This window comes from Daphnia carinata, chromosome 2, assembly GCF_022539665.2.
Source record: "Daphnia carinata strain CSIRO-1 chromosome 2, CSIRO_AGI_Dcar_HiC_V3, whole genome shotgun sequence".
Classification (NCBI taxonomy): Eukaryota; Metazoa; Arthropoda; class Branchiopoda; order Diplostraca; family Daphniidae; genus Daphnia; species Daphnia carinata.
Window position 1 is genome coordinate 5,199,144 of NC_081332.1, and position 12,288 is coordinate 5,211,431.

General features: G+C 37.0%; 6 protein-coding genes across 6 annotated transcripts in view; 4 read left to right on the plus strand and 2 right to left on the minus strand.

Moving 5' to 3' along the window:
- Positions 1 to 29: 29 nt before the first annotated feature.
- On the minus strand, positions 30 to 3,618 carry LOC130686597 (E3 ubiquitin-protein ligase TRIM37-like). The gene is made up of 14 exons (XM_057509715.2): positions 3,430 to 3,618; positions 2,949 to 3,232; positions 2,766 to 2,874; positions 2,572 to 2,673; positions 2,331 to 2,507; positions 2,007 to 2,270; positions 1,863 to 1,948; positions 1,603 to 1,800; positions 1,402 to 1,516; positions 1,019 to 1,339; positions 782 to 929; positions 625 to 721; positions 241 to 512; positions 30 to 172 (listed from the first exon to the last, which is right to left on the minus strand). Exons 1-14 carry the CDS (start codon positions 3,433 to 3,435, stop codon positions 153 to 155), a joined length of 2,199 nt encoding a protein of 732 aa, XP_057365698.1. The 5' UTR covers positions 3,436 to 3,618; the 3' UTR covers positions 30 to 152.
- A 107-nt stretch (positions 3,619 to 3,725) lies between these two features.
- On the plus strand, positions 3,726 to 4,626 carry LOC130686668 (nucleoside diphosphate kinase-like). Its single transcript, XM_057509805.2, has 5 exons — positions 3,726 to 3,929; positions 4,010 to 4,111; positions 4,169 to 4,281; positions 4,340 to 4,474; positions 4,545 to 4,626. Exons 1-4 carry the CDS (start codon positions 3,801 to 3,803, stop codon positions 4,458 to 4,460), a joined length of 465 nt encoding a protein of 154 aa, XP_057365788.1. The 5' UTR covers positions 3,726 to 3,800; the 3' UTR covers positions 4,461 to 4,474; positions 4,545 to 4,626.
- Positions 4,627 to 5,437: 811 nt separating this feature from the next.
- LOC130686611 (hydroxyproline dehydrogenase-like) overlaps positions 5,438 to 12,288 on the plus strand; it is a 95,773-nt gene continuing 88,922 nt past the window's right edge. Inside the window, exon 1 of the mRNA XM_059497646.1 lies at positions 5,438 to 5,443. The gene's annotated coding sequence lies outside the window, so the exon portion shown is untranslated. The remainder of the gene's footprint in view (positions 5,444 to 12,288) is intronic.
- LOC130686672 (uncharacterized) lies at positions 5,894 to 7,786 on the plus strand. Its single transcript, XM_057509811.2, has 7 exons — positions 5,894 to 5,988; positions 6,042 to 6,113; positions 6,172 to 6,311; positions 6,382 to 6,565; positions 6,628 to 6,722; positions 6,884 to 6,973; positions 7,078 to 7,786. The coding sequence occupies exons 1-5, from the start codon at positions 5,961 to 5,963 to the stop codon at positions 6,633 to 6,635; spliced, it is 432 nt and encodes a 143-aa protein (XP_057365794.1). The 5' UTR covers positions 5,894 to 5,960; the 3' UTR covers positions 6,636 to 6,722; positions 6,884 to 6,973; positions 7,078 to 7,786.
- On the minus strand, positions 8,973 to 10,646 carry LOC130686673 (uncharacterized). The gene is made up of 7 exons (XM_057509814.2): positions 10,552 to 10,646; positions 10,427 to 10,498; positions 10,229 to 10,368; positions 9,975 to 10,158; positions 9,818 to 9,912; positions 9,567 to 9,656; positions 8,973 to 9,462 (listed from the first exon to the last, which is right to left on the minus strand). Exons 1-5 carry the CDS (start codon positions 10,577 to 10,579, stop codon positions 9,905 to 9,907), a joined length of 432 nt encoding a protein of 143 aa, XP_057365797.1. The 5' UTR covers positions 10,580 to 10,646; the 3' UTR covers positions 8,973 to 9,462; positions 9,567 to 9,656; positions 9,818 to 9,904.
- Positions 11,498 to 12,281, plus strand: LOC130686671 (nucleoside diphosphate kinase-like). Its single transcript, XM_057509810.2, has 4 exons — positions 11,498 to 11,671; positions 11,752 to 11,853; positions 11,911 to 12,023; positions 12,082 to 12,281. The coding sequence occupies exons 1-4, from the start codon at positions 11,543 to 11,545 to the stop codon at positions 12,200 to 12,202; spliced, it is 465 nt and encodes a 154-aa protein (XP_057365793.1). The 5' UTR covers positions 11,498 to 11,542; the 3' UTR covers positions 12,203 to 12,281.

The window sequence follows — 12,288 nt, forward strand, 5'->3', positions numbered from 1 at the left end:
TGAAGTCTCATTCAAGATAGAGATCCATAGAATTTTCAACTTGTATATTTCAGATTTGCATCCGAGAGTAATAGTGAAATTATGCGGTAACAAATAAGGTGCACAAAGCACAAGTGGTTAAATAGGGAGAAAGCGTGGCTAGGTTTAATTGTTCATTCTTCTGTCGTGTTGCCTGCAACAAATGAAACGGCTAAGATTTTTGTTTTTTATTTTGTTGTTAAGTTATAAAAATTGATTTACTTTTGACAGAAAAATTTGCTGCTGCTTGTGGAGCAGGAGCTGGACTGGGAATTGGTGCACGGCTGCGAGGTGGAGAAATAGAGCGCCTACGACTGGTACCTAATCTGGGTAGCAAAAATGTGCTGTCTCGCACACGACGGTTCTTCCGCTGATGAGACTGAGGGCTTCTCAACCTGGTTGTCCGGACAGGCGTTCTAACCGGTTGCTCGGTTTCCGGGACGATTGACATTTCCAAAGTTTCTTGATCCCAATCACGCTCGGCAAATGAATGCCTGTTTAGTTAAAAATCAAACCAACGATTGTTGGTGAGGTATATTGTTTGTTAAAATCTCTCTATACAAGATAACTATACACTTGAAAATCTACTGCAAAAAGAAATCGTACACAGAGACGTTGGAGGCTATCCCGTTCATTGAGGCGTTGTTTAGTTCTCTAAACGTTTGATCCATTAAAGGGTAAGTGATGTCTCCGTCACGAATACCTAACGGGATAGCTTAAGTAATTTTGAAGTGTTTTATGAATTTAACAACCCAGTTTTTACTAGATGCGGAGACGTTACGGTCAAAGTTGCTTGCGTTGGCAAAACGTGGCTGCATAATGTACTGGTTTACGCTAATGACAGCTTCGCTGAGTTCCAATTCTCCCTCACTCAGGTTGTTCTCGTCAACGACGTTATCATTACCAAGGCTCTAGAATAACGAGAAGGAGAAAAAGTAACGCACGAACACGTAAGGAGTCGGTCAGAGGCGTTTAAATATGAAAGAAAACAATGAAATACCGGAGTTCCGCTTTCGCTGCTAGTGGACACCCATTCATCATCCGGCTGCAACGTAGTGCTCTGGAAACCACCAGCCAACCGGCGAACACTATCCGTTAAATTGAGCAGGCGTTGAGAGGGTGAGGTGCTCTCAAAAACTTCGTCAGTTAACAAAGCTTCATCGTTTTCGGTTATTGATGTATTTAACGTAGAAGTTTGCGTAGATAGGCATACGGTGGCTGCTCCGCGATCTGGTACTGACGAGGTGGCGGATCCGATTTGATTCCGCACGTCTATATTTTCTTCTCCATCACTTTGGACAAGTTCCTGGTCGTGCCTACCCTGTTTTCAACAAAAATAACGGATGAAATTCGGAAGGTAAGAAACTAGCGGAAGCCAAATACCTCGGTAAAACCTTTAATAATATTTAGGTAGCGAGCGTGTTTCTGTAGCATACTAGAGAGATATCTTTGAAGGTCGCGACATTTTTGATAATATGTCGGCGGACGGACATGAAATCTAAATATTATTGAATTCATTTAAAGTAAAGTAATATTATTAACAAAGTAAAAAGAAAACGCAAGCAAAAGAGACAGAATAGTTACCGTAGAATGAGAGAATTACTTTCCGGTCTCAGATAGCCTTCGGAAGCAAGGAGGTCGAGGCGAAAGAAACGGTTGTATCCCCAACACTCACCTGCATCGAATTCACTGGCGAATTCCCGTACTATATTGCGGTTTGCGGATAGCCCGCCGCTCGCATTATTTGGCCCTTGATAGACCAGCTCCACCCTATATTCGTATCTGTTACAAAAAGTTAATTTAATTTAAGCTGATTTTGATAATTGATCTATGCGTTTGATTACTTGGCTGGCTCTGATACACCGCTCGTCAATTCAAGAAAAACTGACAAGTAGTTGCCACGGACGATGCCATTGCCATCAGGATATACCTTTGCAAAATATTTATCAAACCTAACAAACTTAAAAGGAATTTGAAAGAAATCTTACCTTTAGTCTCCACTTTAGGCCGTCTACAACCAATGGAGGTGAGTAAATTGGATCTGCGTTATTCCTCATACGACTGAAATCTTCAATTGTAAAGATGCTGCTACTGTATGGGGGAACTATTTCACTTTGAAAATCCGCCGGAACGTGGTGTAACGTGAACGAACTTAAAGCTCGTCTTTGAGCCCTGTCCATTGCAGACATTATTTCGCCGCTCTTAGCTATCAGTTGACTCTTGGACTCATTTTGCAGAGTTGTTTCAGTTTCCTTAAAATTGAAAAAGTGAAAATTATGCTATGTTCTACACAAAATGTAATGAAACCAAACCTGCAGCAAGGCTTCTAAATGATCAGTTTCTTGAGTAAGAACATTTTTTTGTCCCACTAACGAAAGGAGTTTGCTTCGTAACTGTGAATCTAGACGTGACACAATCAACTCTACGGCGTGGCGTATTTCACTAACTTTCTCGTCTTTTGCAGTACGTACGCTTTCGACGTTACGTTCCTTTACCAAATAAGATAATTTCTCCATATATCTTTAGATAAGTGGCACAAAATAATTTTTTTACCACATCTTGAACGATCATGCTTATCTCGAGAAGTCTTCGTCTTAATTGGGCGATTCCGTCCCGAATTTTAGTTGCATGAGTTTCATACATTCCATCTAACGGCTGATTCCATTCACAAAGAGAGATTATCATATTACACGCTGAAAAGCTGCTGTCAGTATCTACAACCCCCAACCTATTATGCACGCAATTACCTGGAACATATGGCCTGAGTGAGTGCCTTCCCAAAGTGCACATTTGTGGCAAATACAGCTCTTGCATGTTCCACAATAGACTGACAGTTTTTCATTGTGCATATCACACCTGTAGATTTAAAAAAAAAACAGTAATTAAATTTTTTTCCTTAAATTACTTATTTTTAAGTTACAAAACATTACAAATCTGTGGTACTGGCACTATTTGATATAGAATTGGCTGGTGTAACTGATGGAGTACTTTGCAGCTGAAGGCTTTCTAACTGTTGAGTGATATCTCCGACCCAACGACAGTTGACAAGCTCATGAGGTCTTAGTGGAAGTCTACAGTGAGGACATTGTGAGCGTTGTTCAACAAGCCATCTCCGAATACAAGCAAAACAACAAAGTTTTGAGCAGTGTGGACACAATCTTGCATCCCTCAACTTGTCCATACATATGAAGCATCGAAATACATCAGCGATACCCTAAAATGAAATTAAGATAGCCAATTTGGTTAGCTAATGTAGGAGTATAATTGTGTTTTTGGTAACACATAGACAGAAGAATGTAGTAAGAGGTGTAAGGAAAATGAGTTGGCAAGAAAAAATATCTGAAGGTTTGTGTTAAATCAATATAAGACTGGTTAAAAGAATTTTACGAGTAAAAGATAATGGACTATTACCTCCATGATCCCAAACAAGCGTTTATCAAGTCTAAAAAGGAACAGGCAATAGTTTTTTCACGAACAAAATCGTGACACGATCGGGTGACTATTACAAAGGCATTCTATCAATCAAACTTCCCCAAGTGAGCGCCCTAAGCAATCTGAAACTCTCAAGGTTAAAAAGGTAAACACAACTGATGTCATGTGGCAATGAAATTGATTCCTTTCACGGCAGATGTCCTTGAGTTCTTTACTTTGCATGGCTGCCACTAGACTATTCCGCGGGAGTCGAACCGCAAAGTTAACTTCCACGTTGGCTTTTTGCTCAGATACTCATTCACCTCGTGGCTGTCTTGCAGTAATTTCCTAGTTTTAACTTTCATACCAATATGTCGGGAAATCAGGAAAGAACCTATCTGATGATCAAGCCTGATGGTGTCCAACGAGGACTAGTCGGCGAAATCATCAAGAGATTCGAACAGAAAGGCTTCAAATTGGTTGCACTCAAGTTTGTCCAGGTATGTACGTGAGTAGTTGCGATCATAAAGGTAGTCATCAGTTATGCTAACTTAACATTGCTTGACGTCTTGTCAAATAGCCTACCGAAGAACTGTTGCAAAAACATTATGCTGATTTATCTGGTCGTCCTTTCTTTCCTGGTTTGGTTAAATACATGGCATCTGGACCAGTTGTTGCTATGGTAAGTTGTTTTCTTAACTTCAAATTGATTGGTTTTATTGTTTTGTTAACATTTTAGGTCTGGGAGGGGTTGAATGCAGTCAAAACTGGTCGTCAAATGTTGGGTGAAACTAACCCTGCCGACTCCAAACCTGGTACTATCAGAGGAGATTTCTGCATCCAAGTTGGAAGGTATGGTCCAGAAATTGAACTATGTATTAATTGCATACACATTGCTTTTTATTAATAGGAACATTATGCATGGATCTGACTCTGTTGAAAGTGCCAACAAGGAGATTGCACTTTGGTTCAAGGACGAAGAACTTGTGTCTTGGCAGCCAGCTGACAAATGCTGGGTCTATGAAGACTAACTTTATTTACCACAGTAGGTTAAAGATTCATAAATGTTGAATTATTAAACAGAACCAAATATTAAATTTGATTGTTTGAAACAGATTTTATTTGAACCATGGCTGTTGCTTTGCAGAGTGATTGTGGTTTTCAATTATAAGAAGAATAAAAAGTTGAACTGTAAAAGCTAGAGTTTCTTGTTTAACTTGACATATGGTGCATGTGGCAAAACATAAGAGTGAATAGTTCGACAAGTACCAGTACTATTATTGAAGCATACCTGCGAATCATAGCTGTTAGCATCCAATCTGTCAGAAATGAAAATTGAATGAAGATCATGAGAATCAGGTTTATTTTTGCTGAGGATTTGTAATTTTTGAAAATCACTTAGAACAGACAAGCTAATAGTTGTTGCTCCAATAACACTTTTGTTCCGTAGATTTCAAAAATTACCCTGCCGATGAAAAAACAAATACTATTACTAATAACAACGTTCAATTTTTAGTACAATTTGTAACTTTTATTGAATTCCAAGAGATGCTCAATTTTGCAGATTTTGACCAAAGTGAGAGGGCCTTATTTTCGTCAAAATCAACAAACAATTCAACATAAAACACTATTCAAAATTATTGCTGATTCCGGCTGGGATACTAGTATTCCTATTAGGAATGTATAGCAATCCGTTTTACCCCCAAAAAAAAAAAAAAATTTCGGCCTTTTTTTTCTTTTTTACAGCTACCGCCATCTACCAGTCAGATTCTAATTAAGTCTCTAAATACAACTTTACATATTCTAGCCATGTAAATATAGAATTTTTTTAATTAATAACTTTATTTGATTAACATATAACTACAGTAATTATTTTGTTATATTCTACTTGCTTAACTTAATTATTATTACTATTAACTATTCACTTTACTTTTTGTACTGCATTTTGCAGCAATGATAATAATAGCAATAATTGCTTATTTTAGGTATATATAATATGTCTGAGTAATATAAAGTCGTTATTGTGTATTATTTTCACACCGGAACAAACAATAACGACTTTATATTACTCAAACATATTATTTCTACCTAAAACAAGCAATCATTCTAATTGTTATTAGAATTACATTCATTATATTTGCTGCAGTACAAAATGGAAAGTTAATAGTTAAAAGTAATAATAATTAAGTTAATTAAGTAGAATATAACAAAATAATTATTGTATAGTTATATGTTAATCAAATAAAGTTATTAATTAAAAAAATTATATATTTACAGGGCTAGAATATGTAAAGTTGTGTTGAGAGACTTCATTCAAATTTGACCGCTAGATGGCCATAGCTGTAAAAAAAATTTCGCCAAAAAAAAAAAAAAATAAATCCCACTTTTTCCTTTTTTTCCGACACGTAGCCATCTACCGCTCAGACTCGTTATAACTGGCGTAGGCAATTTCAGTCCATTGGATGCCATTCGCAGTTAGTTCAGTAGCGTGGATGGAGAGAATAACGCGTGGCTGGAGGAACAATTGAAAAATGGATAAGATACTACAACAAAAGGATGGTAAGTATAAACATTATTATATTGGTTTTCAATTATTAATTATTGTTTATTAGATCAAATTATGAAGCTGCAGGCCCAATTATTGGAACAACACAAAATATTAGATAACAGCAAAGCTAAGGATGGTAAGGCCTAATACGTAATGATTCTATTTATTTGCTTTTATTCATTTGTGTTTTGTAGCTCAAATTTTGAGTCTACAAGCTCAGCTAGGGGGCAAGAACAAATTGGAACGGAACAGTTTCCAAACAGTGAAGGAGGTTTTTCAAAACTCTTCCCTAACTGAACGTGAGGATGAGTTGGCATTAGTCGAACACAGTCAGGTACCTAACCTTTTCAAATAAGAATTCAAAATAAGTATAGAATTTTAACAAACAATTATTTCTTGTTTAGTTATTCAGTCCACCACCTGACAGTGTGTTAAATTTAAATTCTGTTAGTGCTGCACTAAAAGAATCGTTAGTAATAAGTCCATGCAGCGAAGGAATTGAACAATTGTGGGACCGTATTTGGGCCGAAAATGGGTGTGGTACGGAAACCGAGATGTGGCACGAGTTCAACATAAAACATGAATTAGGTACTTTTCGGTTTTTTGTCTATTGAAAAAGTATTTTTAATGCTATTATTTTGCATTCACAGAATTTTAGCAGGGGATCAAGTCAAGTCTGGAAGTGTTACAGGATGGAAGAGTCAGCCTAAGTTGAAAAAACACTTGAGAGTGCATTACCATTAAGGTATGAGGTAAAGTAATAGAGTATGCACATTGTCTAATGAGAAGTACCATCTTGTGTGAATGAATCCTGTATAACAGCAATCCTTTATAGTTCTGTCACAGCTAGAAGCTTTAAATAATTCTGCTTCCCTTGCTAAAGAACAACTTGTCCTTTACGCTCAGAGTGTTGGTGAAGCTGGGTACTTAAATGGCCGTAAAGATGTTTCACTTCACTGGCATTGCAGCGCTGAACAGCATACATGGACTCTTTAGGTATGAAAGGAATTTTCTTGACAATTTTTTGAATTTATGATGAAGCTTTTCTCTTCCTTTTTGCCAACCATGTCTAATCTACAAAACAAAAATTTATCCAATAGGAAAGGATTTTCAGTATACTGGGAACACAACTATCAACAATGCAACATTCTAGGGGTGCTATTTTATCATTCAAGAGCCTTTTACAATGATCTTCATCTGCAATTTGTATGTCCTGTCCCAAGCTTCTGCCAGAAGTTGAATCTATAAGTCATGTAAGTCACATGATCAACAATTGATATGTTTAATGGTGTTGTTTTTCTTTTCTCAATATAGGTTAATAGTAACATTGGATCTGAAAAAATTCTTGGTTGGGGCAAGACACTGAATAAATTGTATTGATTGGATGGATGACATGACATTTCTATACTTAATTCGGATTCCCCAGACGGTATTTGATATTAAAAAAATTGAAGTGCATATCTGGGCTCCCTTCTTTTCTGAAGCCCCGTTTCCCCTTGACTCGTAATAAGCCCGTAGGGGGTCATGCCCCTACTGTACGGTATATATAAAAACAACATATACCGAGGTTTGGAGGGCTCTGGCCGGAAAGGGGACGTGGGGTGCCGCTTAGTCCGATGATGTGTTCACGGAGGGCGATGTGGCTACCCACAAATCCGAACTAAAGGTTAATCGCTCCTGTAAAAATGTTCCAAATCTTCAGCTCTTCTTCCGGCTTCTCTTAGCCAATCACCGGGTAATCTCCCCGGTGGGTCAACAAGGCAGTGTCTCCCCCTGCCTGGGTTGACGGCAACTTTTGAAAGGGCTATTGTGCCTTTTTAAAGTTGCAAAAATAATTGTAATGTGCAGAGAATTGTCAATAAAATTTTTTTTATAAAATATTTTTTGCAAAATTTGTTTCTTTCATTGTCTGTTAGCTGTGTTCACACATTACATTTATCAACTTTTTTTTTTTGCTTTGCTTTATTTGTTTTGGTTACCTTTGATGGTAAGCATTGTTTCCATTGGTTTATCGTTTATCTGTAACTATTCAATTATTATTTATTACACTTTTTAAATTCTTCAACTTAGATTCAAGGAACAACGTGTAATATCTGAATATTTTTTGAATTAATTTTGTATTTTGTTTTACTCGTATGGGAACCGATCCCCAGACATTCAGCGTGCAACGCCGATGCTCTAACATTAAGCCACGAGATATATCTAAAAGTTTTATTATCGCATACCATATGTTATCGTCTAGGATGTTTATGCAGTCTTTCACAACTATATGTTTATCTTTCTATAGCTTTCATAAGGTTCATAGCTCTGTGGTAGAGCCTTTAGCTGCGATATTTGTTACCCTGGGTTCAAACCTCAGTTGCTGTGTAAAAAATAAAGCAGAATAATTATAGAAAAGAATATTGCAGCATTTCATTTCAATTTTATTCTAAGTGTAAATGTAAGTCCGTAAGTGACCAGAAAAAAGCAAACTTACTATGATATGATTCATGGCACATTGGTAGAGCATCGGCGCGGTATGCCGAACATCCAGGGTTCGATTCCCCAATGAGTCAAAATTGAAAGCTCAATTGAAAACAAATAAGGCTGTGTATGTATCAACAACCAAGGATAATACATACATTGCGGCTAAATGTGTGGAAAAAAAAACAAGGAAAAAAAAGCGCACAGTAAGAACAAAGTTGAAAACACAAGTTTTGCTTTTTTTGTTTAAAAAAATAAATTGTATTGACATTACTCTGCACTTATAAATGATCTAGCAACTTTAAAAAGGCACAATAGCCCTTTCAAAAGTTGCCGTCAACCCAGGCAGGGGGAGACACTGCCTTGTTGACCCACCGGGGAGATTACCCGGTGATTGGCTAAGAGAAGCCGGAAGAAGAGCTGAAGATTTGGAACATTTTTACAGGAGCGATTAACCTTTAGTTCGGATTTGTGGGTAGCCACATCGCCCTCCGTGAACACATCATCGGACTAAGCGGCACCCCACGTCCCCTTTCCGGCCAGAGCCCTCCAAACCTCGGTATATGTTGTTTTTATATATACCGTACAGTAGGGGCATGACCCCCTACGGGCTTATTACGAGTCAAGGGGAAACGGGGCTTCAGAAAAGAAGGGAGCCCAGATATGCACTTCAATTTTTTTAATATCAAATACCGTCTGGGGAATCCGAATTAAGTATAGAAATGTCATGTCATCCATCCAATCAATACAATTTATTCAGTGTCTTGCCCCAACCAAGAATTTTTTCAGATCCAATGTTACTATTAACCTATATTGAGAAAAGAAAAACAACACCATTAAACATATCAATTGTTGATCATGTGACTTACATGACTTATAGATTCAACTTCTGGCAGAAGCTTGGGACAGGACATACAAATTGCAGATGAAGATCATTGTAAAAGGCTCTTGAATGATAAAATAGCACCCCTAGAATGTTGCATTGTTGATAGTTGTGTTCCCAGTATACTGAAAATCCTTTCCTATTGGATAAATTTTTGTTTTGTAGATTAGACATGGTTGGCAAAAAGGAAGAGAAAAGCTTCATCATAAATTCAAAAAATTGTCAAGAAAATTCCTTTCATACCTAAAGAGTCCATGTATGCTGTTCAGCGCTGCAATGCCAGTGAAGTGAAACATCTTTACGGCCATTTAAGTACCCAGCTTCACCAACACTCTGAGCGTAAAGGACAAGTTGTTCTTTAGCAAGGGAAGCAGAATTATTTAAAGCTTCTAGCTGTGACAGAACTATAAAGGATTGCTGTTATACAGGATTCATTCACACAAGATGGTACTTCTCATTAGACAATGTGCATACTCTATTACTTTACCTCATACCTTAATGGTAATGCACTCTCAAGTGTTTTTTCAACTTAGGCTGACTCTTCCATCCTGTAACACTTCCAGACTTGACTTGATCCCCTGCTAAAATTCTGTGAATGCAAAATAATAGCATTAAAAATACTTTTTCAATAGACAAAAAACCGAAAAGTACCTAATTCATGTTTTATGTTGAACTCGTGCCACATCTCGGTTTCCGTACCACACCCATTTTCGGCCCAAATACGGTCCCACAATTGTTCAATTCCTTCGCTGCATGGACTTATTACTAACGATTCTTTTAGTGCAGCACTAACAGAATTTAAATTTAACACACTGTCAGGTGGTGGACTGAATAACTAAACAAGAAATAATTGTTTGTTAAAATTCTATACTTATTTTGAATTCTTATTTGAAAAGGTTAGGTACCTGACTGTGTTCGACTAATGCCAACTCATCCTCACGTTCAGTTAGGGAAGAGTTTTGAAAAACCTCCTTCACTGTTTGGAAACTGTTCCGTTCCAATTTGTTCTTGCCCCCTAGCTGAGCTTGTAGACTCAAAATTTGAGCTACAAAACACAAATGAATAAAAGCAAATAAATAGAATCATTACGTATTAGGCCTTACCATCCTTAGCTTTGCTGTTATCTAATATTTTGTGTTGTTCCAATAATTGGGCCTGCAGCTTCATAATTTGATCTAATAAACAATAATTAATAATTGAAAACCAATATAATAATGTTTATACTTACCATCCTTTTGTTGTAGTATCTTATCCATTTTTCAATTGTTCCTCCAGCCACGCGTTATTCTCTCCATCCACGCTACTGAACTAACTGCGAATGGCATCCAATGGACTGAAATTGCCTACGCCAGTTATAACGAGTCTGAGCGGTAGATGGCTACGTGTCGGAAAAAAAGGAAAAAGTGGGATTTATTTTTTTTTTTTGGCGAAATTTTTTTTACAGCTATGGCCATCTAGCGGTCAAATTTGAATGAAGTCTCTCAACACAACTTTACATATTCTAGCCCTGTAAATATATAATTTTTTTAATTAATAACTTTATTTGATTAAACTATATTTTTTTTGGCGAAATTTTTTTTTTTTTTGTGTAAAACGGATTGCCATATATATATAGCCTTCCCACTTTTGCAATTTTCATTAAATTCTAGATTTCATTTAAAATATATTATTTCGATTAGAAATTCATCGCTGATCACGACAATCCGTTTCATTTTTATATTGGGTGAATACTTTTTGAATTAACCGTAAAAAACAGAAAGTCAGGCTTATTTTGTCGGGCTTAAAATTTTTTCCTCTTAAAAAATTATATCGTTAAATCTAGATAATTATACATGATTCTGATTTAAAATTTAACAAGGAACACGAAAATGAAATTTGTTTTTACGTAGAGTTTATAGTTTTTGAATAATCAAAGAAGTTTGATGTGTCACGCTAGCGCTGTAGCGTACTGGCGCGCTAGTGATGGTTTCCATTCGTACCTAATTTTGTATTTTAGATTACTCAAAACAAAGCTAAGAAGAGCGCCTCTCAGACCGCTCCATTGCTGCCGTGGGCATACAGATTTAACCATAGCGTTCACTGTGCTTGCGTTGCCAGTCTACATTTTTCTCCGGTACACGAAGTAATCTCGTTGTCTGCTTCTTCTAGTTCTTTCTTTTGTACCTCGTGCATTAGATACGTTTGACGTCTAATTCTTCGCCCCTAGATCTTTCAACAATATGTCTGGTAACCAAGAACGTACCTATTTGATGATCAAGCCTGATGGTGTCCAACGAGGACTAGTCGGCGAAATCATCAAGAGATTCGAACAGAAAGGCTTCAAATTGGTTGCACTCAAGTTTGTCCAGGTATGTACGTGAGTAGTTGCGATCATATAGGTAGTCATCAGTTATGCTAACTTAACATTGCTTGACGCCTTATCATATAGCCTACCGAGGAACTGTTGCAAAAACATTATGCCGATTTATCTGGTCGTCCTTTCTTTCCTGGTTTGGTTAAATACATGGCATCTGGACCAGTTGTTGCTATGGTAAGTTGTTTTCTTAACTTCAAATTGATTGGTTTTATTGTTTTGTTAACATTTTAGGTCTGGGAGGGGTTGAATGCAGTCAAAACTGGTCGTCAAATGTTGGGTGAAACTAACCCTGCCGACTCCAAACCTGGTACTATCAGAGGAGATTTCTGCATCCAAGTTGGAAGGTATGGTCCAGAAATTGAACTATGTATTAATTGCATACACATTGCTTTTTATTAATAGGAACATTATGCATGGATCTGACTCTGTTGAAAGTGCCAACAAGGAGATTGCACTTTGGTTCAAGGACGAAGAACTTGTGTCTTGGCAGCCAGCTGATAAATGCTGGGTCTATGAAGATTAAAGTTTTTGAATGTGTGCTCTTGATTAGTCCAATTTAATGAAATATGAGCATGTGAAACCAATAAACATTCTATCAAAAATGTTGAC

Excerpts from the sequence above, each read along its gene's own strand:
- LOC130686597 (XM_057509715.2), bottom strand. Across the intron at positions 2,875-2,948 it reads AGTGCCAGTACCACAGATTT|GTGTGATATGCACAATGAAA; the intron begins GTAATGTTTTGT and ends TTAAATCTACAG. Across the intron at positions 1,340-1,401 it reads TTATTAAAGGTTTTACCGAG|GGTAGGCACGACCAGGAACT; the intron begins GTATTTGGCTTC and ends TGTTGAAAACAG.
- LOC130686668 (XM_057509805.2), top strand. The coding sequence starts at position 3,801 with ATGTCGGGAAATCAGGAAAGAACCTATCTGATGATCAAGCCTGATGGT. Across the intron at positions 3,930-4,009 it reads TTGCACTCAAGTTTGTCCAG|CCTACCGAAGAACTGTTGCA; the intron begins GTATGTACGTGA and ends CTTGTCAAATAG. Across the intron at positions 4,112-4,168 it reads CTGGACCAGTTGTTGCTATG|GTCTGGGAGGGGTTGAATGC; the intron begins GTAAGTTGTTTT and ends TTAACATTTTAG.
- LOC130686672 (XM_057509811.2), top strand. The coding sequence starts at position 5,961 with ATGGATAAGATACTACAACAAAAGGATG. Across the intron at positions 5,989-6,041 it reads GATACTACAACAAAAGGATG|ATCAAATTATGAAGCTGCAG; the intron begins GTAAGTATAAAC and ends ATTGTTTATTAG. Across the intron at positions 6,114-6,171 it reads TAACAGCAAAGCTAAGGATG|CTCAAATTTTGAGTCTACAA; the intron begins GTAAGGCCTAAT and ends TGTGTTTTGTAG.
- LOC130686673 (XM_057509814.2), bottom strand. The coding sequence starts at position 10,579 with ATGGATAAGATACTACAACAAAAGGATG. Across the intron at positions 10,499-10,551 it reads GATACTACAACAAAAGGATG|ATCAAATTATGAAGCTGCAG; the intron begins GTAAGTATAAAC and ends ATTGTTTATTAG. Across the intron at positions 10,369-10,426 it reads TAACAGCAAAGCTAAGGATG|CTCAAATTTTGAGTCTACAA; the intron begins GTAAGGCCTAAT and ends TGTGTTTTGTAG.
- LOC130686671 (XM_057509810.2), top strand. The coding sequence starts at position 11,543 with ATGTCTGGTAACCAAGAACGTACCTATTTGATGATCAAGCCTGATGGT. Across the intron at positions 11,672-11,751 it reads TTGCACTCAAGTTTGTCCAG|CCTACCGAGGAACTGTTGCA; the intron begins GTATGTACGTGA and ends CTTATCATATAG. Across the intron at positions 12,024-12,081 it reads TTCTGCATCCAAGTTGGAAG|GAACATTATGCATGGATCTG; the intron begins GTATGGTCCAGA and ends TTTTATTAATAG.